General features: G+C 41.6%; 1 protein-coding gene across 2 annotated transcripts; it reads left to right on the top strand.

The window, feature by feature from the left end:
• Nucleotides 1-231: 231 nt before the first annotated feature.
• LOC115566477 (glucosamine-6-phosphate isomerase 2) lies at nt 232-5,421 on the top strand. Of its 2 annotated transcripts, none has more exons than XM_030392388.1 (7): nt 232-318; nt 785-920; nt 1,038-1,139; nt 2,491-2,673; nt 2,812-2,996; nt 3,199-3,373; nt 4,053-5,421. In XM_030392388.1, exons 2-7 carry the CDS (start codon nt 797-799, stop codon nt 4,109-4,111), a joined length of 828 nt encoding a protein of 275 aa, XP_030248248.1. In that variant the 5' UTR covers nt 232-318; nt 785-796; the 3' UTR covers nt 4,112-5,421. The 2 variants fall into 2 exon arrangements, with proteins under 2 accessions (XP_030248248.1, XP_030248249.1); XM_030392389.1 differs by lacking the exon at nt 232-318 and adding an exon at nt 339-609.
• The last annotated feature ends 1,347 nt before the right edge of the window (nt 5,422-6,768 follow it).

Here is a 6,768-nt window from a genome sequence, read left to right as displayed (position 1 = left end):
TTATTATTATTATCAATGTTGTAGTAAGAATAGCAGTAGAGTAAATGCAGTTATTATTGGTATTATTGTTTTGACCCACACGGCCCTCCATACATGTTTTTTTTTTTTCAATATCATGGTATCATTACTATTATTATTAATGTTGTAATATGAATAAAATTAGTATAAATGTAGTTATTATTAGTATGATCATTTTGACCCACACGGCCTTCCATATTTTTTCGGTGAAATCACCTGACCAGCAGTTTGCAGATCACGTGATAAAACAGCTTCTTGTAGCACGTGACTTCCCATCTTCCAAACAGCGAACTCTAGCAGGTAAAAACGGCAAATATTTTCATTTGTGTGCTTAATGTTAAAAAGTCATTAGCACTTTTAGATCAGGTGAGTGGCAAGACTGACTCGTCAGCAGTAAATGTAGCCTACATGTAAACTTGGAAGAATCCGCTTCTGTTCAAGTCGCTTCGCCTGCTAAAAGTAGCCGCTACAAAACATGTTCCGATAATGTTACCGTATGGATGTGAAGATGAACTGATCCAGATAGCTGTAACAGATCGGCCTGGTAGTATAACAACCCGCATTCACTGAGGCTGGCCTATATTGAACGAGGTATTTTCAATAAGTGAGCATTGTACTGTAGTTATTGATAAAAACAATCATCTGTGTCTGAACAGCTGTTATTCTCACACTGCCGGGTGTGTCTTCAGACTTACACGGCGCTGGTTTGAACATCTGGGGATATTTTCTGTGCTTCAAGCTGTTAACTGTTCTGTCATTCATTTAGTAAACAGATACGATGAGGCTGGTCATTCTGGACGACTATAACCTGGCCAGTGAGTGGGCAGCTAAATACATCCGCAACAGAATCATCCAGTTCAAGCCGTCTGCTGACAGATACTTCACCCTGGGTTTACCTACAGGTGAGCTCCACACACACACACACACACACACACACACAGTAATACTGTGATCAGACTGTTTCTGTCACTGCATCAGTGTTGAGCAGTGTGTGTATTAACAAGTCTCCTGTCTTTCAGGGAGTACTCCTTATGGCTGTTATCAGAAGTTGATTGAATACTACAGAAATGGAGATATTTCTTTCAAATACGTGAAAACGTTCAACATGGATGAATACGTTGGTGAGTTATTACCAAGCACTATAGATTGGTTTAGCTGCCGTGAAGTTTTAAAGAATATGTGAGGAGTTGGCACATGGGACAGGGTTCGTACGGGTGCTTGAAATCCTTGAAAGTGCTTGAATTTGAATGTTGTGTTTTCAAGGTCTGAAAAGTGCTTGGATTTTAGTTTAAGTGCTTAAAAGTGCTTGACATTATAACTCTGTGTCTTTCACAAAATTGGGATCAGACTGGATAATTAATTTCTGAAGTTTTTGCTATTATGAAACATAATTTTAGATGTTTACAGCATAATATAATGTACATAATTGTGATAAAACGTGAAGAATAAAATCATGAGTGTATAAATATTCCTGTAGATAAGTACTTTACCCCAGCAATAAGGTGCTGGAAAATCTTGAAAATTACCCTTAAAAGTGCTTGAAAAGTGCTTGAATTTGACCTTGAAAAATGTGTACGAACCCTGATGGGAGGATATCCTGTTACGCTGGAGGCAAGCCACCACCTCACTCCTTATCATCAGTTTTAGGTTGCTCAGTAGATGCTGTAGAGAGGATGTGTAGTGAATGAGTACTTTAACCTGCAGCATGTACTCACACTTACAAGGCTGTTCAGACCTGGTACCAGCTGTTCTAAGTGATCCGATCACAAGTGGATCTCTGAGTCCTGTCAGTTCACACCCGGCACGAATGACGACTCTTGATCGCATATAACTGGAACAAATTGATTCAAAGGTTGTTTTTTTTTTTAAACAAAGAAAGAAAACATTTGATATAAAAGTGATGCTGGAATTACAAGGAGGCCCAACATAATTTATAATGGACAGCATCTCACAAAGTTTCAAAACCGCCTGTTGTGACTTCTTCTCGTTCCACAGAGGAGGTATGTTTAGTAGACCGTGCCTCAGTGTGGCCCAGGTCACATGACGGTACGCACTGGTATTGGAATGTGGTGACATGTGGCCCAGACCACATTTTGAGGTCTTGGTGTACAGGTGCTCACACGTGAGTTTAGAAGTGTCCACTTGTGATCGGATCGCTCAGGATGGATGGTAACATCAGGTTCAAAAAGCCTGTAAGTGTTTTACACTTCCCATATAGTCATTGTCCAGCTGATCACGCGGGTAGAGAGAGTCACAGCAGGTCAAGTGAAAGCCCTCAGGTGCAGCACTTGACTGTGCAATGATTGAAGACCCCTATACACCTCGGATAGCGGCAGTCTCACAGGTTTATTTCATGTCAAATGGCCGAGACGGTTAAGGAATTACTGTTCTTCATTCCCTTCAGAACATGTGTTTTCACAGCTGGATTCATGGCAAATATAAAAAAAAGCCCCCTTTTTTTTGTTTGTCCAGGTCTACCTCGTGCTCATCCAGAGAGCTATCACTCCTACATGTGGAACAACTTCTTCAAGCACATTGACATTGATCCAGCCAATGCTCACATCCTGGATGGAAACGCAGAGGACCTGGAGGCAGAGTGTCGGGCTTACGAGCAGAAGATTGCAGGGGCCGGAGGAATCGAGTTGTTTGTGGGAGGTCAGGCACTGGACTTTAAATATTGTGTTGTCTACCATATCTCATCAGTCAAATCGAGCCCGCTGGAGATGTCGGGGATCATTTAATCTCTTGTGTGCTCGGTCGCTGTTGGTTCCTTCTCATTGTCTCTCTGTAAAGGTATTGGTCCTGACGGTCACATAGCATTCAACGAGCCAGGTTCCAGCCTCGTTTCCAGGACCAGAGTGAAAACCCTGGCAAAGGACACCATTGTGGCCAATGCTCGTTTCTTTGGCAACAACCTCTCCAAAGTTCCCACCATGGCTCTGACTGTGGGTGTGGGAACTGTCATGGATGCCAAGGAGGTCAGGTTGAAAAGCGGTTAATTCATTCCTCCATTGTCCTGCAAAACCTACTCCTAAACCATGTAAAGATAACCTGTACTATAGAGTGTATGCACTATTTGTATTTACCTTAAAACTGAGCTTCAATGAGATCACCTATTTAAAGAACGTACAGTTTTGTTTCCTAGGCCTTAACATTTTGACGCTGTTGTCCTCTGCTCAGGTGATGATTCTGATCACAGGAGCACACAAAGCCTTTGCTCTGTACAAAGCCATAGAGGAGGGAGTGAACCACATGTGGACGGTGTCAGCCTTCCAGCAGCACCCTCGCACCATCTTCGTTTGCGATGAAGACGCCACCCTGGAGCTACGAGTCAAAACAGTCAAATACTTCAAAGGTGCCAACGACAGCAGCTCCGTCCTTATTCTGCTAAGTGGAGAATGAGCTGGAGAAGCGTGTTCATTGATATAAATGCGGTGTACACAATTTTAGAATCTCCTCTCATGATTGTGATACAGTTTAGGCCACAAACAGCAAAGTACTGACCTAACAAGTAGCAAATTGCACAAAAATGGACAAATCGAGGATTTTTTTATTTCTCACATTCTTCAACATTGGCTTCAATTTCTAAGGGAATAATGCATGGATCTTGATTGGGGGCAGAAAAGCAGGTGAATTTAGGTGGCTGCTATCTGATTGAGCACAAAAGGATACAGTTGTGTCTTGGCAGAGGTATGCACTCTGCTGCTATTCTACTTTTACATTTACTTAACTCGCCTTGTAGATCAGAATGGACAGAAAAATGCATCTTGTGTAACTCTGATCATGTAATTCTGGCAATTCTGAAGGAACTTAAGTTTAACGAAAACACTCATATTTCTGCAAGAGTCAACTGCAGCACACAAACTCATAGTCAATGTTTTACTTAATCATGCCACACAGCTGCGTTTCTGTCTATGTCAACATCTTTTGTTGTACAATACTGCAAAGAGTACTACCGTTGTCATTTCAGTAATATCCTGCAGTAACTGTGTGCGCGTCTAACATATTTTTTATCTTGTTCATTTTCACTGTAGGTTTAATGCATGTTCATAACAAACTGGTGGACCCAGTGCTCAGCATAAAGGACCAGTAACACAGAGATCACCGAGGAAGCGAAGTTGAGACGTCAAGCTGGTCAGATCCCGGGATACCAACTGAATGGACAGCCTTGTTACTCTGGTACTGTTGTATACCTAAGGAACTGTTGTGCCAGTGCTCAGTTAAAGACTTGAACTGCAAGCTTCAGATCGTGTTTATCTTAAATGAGGGGTAAATAAATGATCTGGTGTCTTGAATTTTAGATGTAATTATAAAAATGGCTGTGCTCATCAACAGAAGAGTTTGTCCCTCTGAGATTGTTTGTTTCATACTTCACATTTCAAGTGTTGTGCCATGTTACTGTTTTGAATCCGTGCTGGTGGTTCAGGTTGGTGTGTGTAGTGAACCAAGCTTTGGCCAATCATTGATGAAACACCAAAGGAACTAAATCCATGAAATATTATACTTCATAGACTATATTAAACCAATGAGCACTTAATTAACGTACCTATCACAAATAAATGATTTTTATAAAGGTTTTACATTTATGTAGCATATCCACAGTGCACTGTGGGTAATTTATCAATACTTATGTCACAAAATGATTTCAACTGAAGGTCCATTTATTAGCTTCTTTCAGAGTATATTGGGGTCTTTATCGATTAACAGAGTTTCTCAGTTGTCATTATGAAACTTTAGTCACATGATGGACACTAACAAGTGGTTGTACAAGCAGGGAGGGGGAAACCTCTGTCTCTGTTCAAATATGGTCTCTGGTGTCAGATGAGGATAATGGCATCATCTGTCCTTACACCCTTAATTTGAGCGAGGAAAAGCTGGCAGTACTGAACAAAAACCTCAGGAAGAGCCACAGAGCAGGGACCCCTCTCCCAGGATGAACATACATGCAGTGGATGTTGCGTGTCCAGAACAGAGCAACAAAAAAACAGTTTACAAATTTCATTGGTGTTTGGTCCAACCTCTGTATCACGTCATACACATGTTAAGTAATATCAGACAAAATATAAAATGGACCTTGATGACATTATTCAACCCAGTGACTTTTATTCACTGTCATAGTTTCCTGTCATAGCATCTGAATTCAACACTTCATTTGATAGACAGTATGCTTTTCAGCCTTTTGTGTATGTCCAGTGCAATAGTGTGATGCATTCACATCTGTAGTGTTAGGTTACAACATTCCTACCTTAGTTTTTTTGGGTTTTTTTTTTTTTTTCCATGAGGTCACTCCTTCTCTTTATCAGGTTGTTACAATGACTTCCAGTCAGTGTTTGTGTACAAACAGTATACTGTAGTTTCTACTCTTTATTTTGTAATGACAATAAAATAAAACTTTGCTAAGAATCCTCTGCTTCATATTTATCTTTTATGAGGTACGTATACAAAGTTGAGGTGGGTAATTCTCTTTTTTTTTTGACTGATCATTTCAGTCCATCTGATGACAGTGACAGAAACCACCCCTTATCCTTTGACGCTGTGATGCAGTTCCATTGTTCTCCACAGTGGGTCAGTCATTCCTAAGACTTGAAACCAGTAGTGATCCATGTGTACTCATTTTGCTTGTGCTTCTTTTTAAATTGCATTTTCCACAAAGGTTTGCAAGTGTTCATCAATAAGTAACCTCTGTCAATAACATATAGTTACTGTTGACTCACAGGTCAATGACCAAAGCAGATAATCCTTACTCTTGATGAATTCCTGACTTCATGTTTCAGTCCTATTAATACAATCATATACCATTATGATGAAGACAATAAGCAACAGAAAGCATACCCAAGCAACTCTGATTGCTCCTTAGCTCTGACCTACCTCTTATCCCTGGGCCTGTGTTTCATTTCCACGAGATACGCTGGATATTTCCCAGCAGCCCGTTGCAAAGTAACTGAAAGTAGAACAGTATATCATGGTTCTGACTGGGTTGGGTGCCTCCGTTTAGGTTTTAGACAAACCTGGCATGAATGGGGCAGTTCATCCTAACAACAGAGAGCTCCGAACATCTATTGAAGGGTGATTCCACTCATGAATACGAGTGTACAATGGCTGCCACCTAACCACTGGCATGTTTTAAGCCACAACGCAAATGGTGGGGTAAAGTGGATTGTGTCAGAGATAGTTGTGTTTGCAGCAACAAATACAGTACTTGTACATGTCGCAGCATGATTGGTCAACCAAAAGCAGCCGATGAACAGTTGAAAAGTGTGACTGTTGTGCAGTGTAGTCCAGTTGTGGTTTCAGTCCACTGATTGAAGAGTGTGACGGCAGCAGGGACTGAAGACTGCTTCTCCCTGAAAGAGCTGCCCACGGCACTCAGAATGTCCATGGAAGAAGTGGGAGGTGTTGTCCATGATGGCCAGGAGTTTACTCGATAGCTCTCTCCTCCTCCTGCTCCTCCTCCTCTTTTTTCTACTCAGGCTCCCTTCTGATGGACCACGGGCCCCTGGGACCACCTACCTTTCATGGCCCCTGTTTCTCGCACATTGATGCCTAAGGATCACCATTTTTTGGATGATTGCTCTCCTCTGTTTTACTGTGTCCTTATATCTGTATTTCTGTAAAAATGTGATGCCTCTTCACTCTGATCTTCTCTGTTTTACTGCGATTTGTCTTGGTTGGCCTGCCTTCTTTCCGGTCACCACGGTGGAGAGGAGGTTGTGTGGCTCGGGCACCAGGAGGCCAGCTCAGTCGTCTCCT

Source organism: Sparus aurata, chromosome 16 (genome assembly GCF_900880675.1).
Source record: "Sparus aurata chromosome 16, fSpaAur1.1, whole genome shotgun sequence".
Classification (NCBI taxonomy): Eukaryota; Metazoa; Chordata; class Actinopteri; order Spariformes; family Sparidae; genus Sparus; species Sparus aurata.
This window is presented reverse-complemented; position numbering and strand designations above follow the sequence as displayed.

Coding starts and splice junctions, on each gene's coding strand:
- LOC115566477 (XM_030392388.1), top strand. CDS start 797: ATGAGGCTGGTCATTCTGGACGACTATAACCTGGCCAGTGAGTGGGCA. Junction 1,140..2,490: donor CAACATGGATGAATACGTTG/GTGAGTTATTAC, acceptor TTGTTTGTCCAG/GTCTACCTCGTGCTCATCCA. Junction 2,997..3,198: donor CTGTCATGGATGCCAAGGAG/GTCAGGTTGAAA, acceptor TCCTCTGCTCAG/GTGATGATTCTGATCACAGG.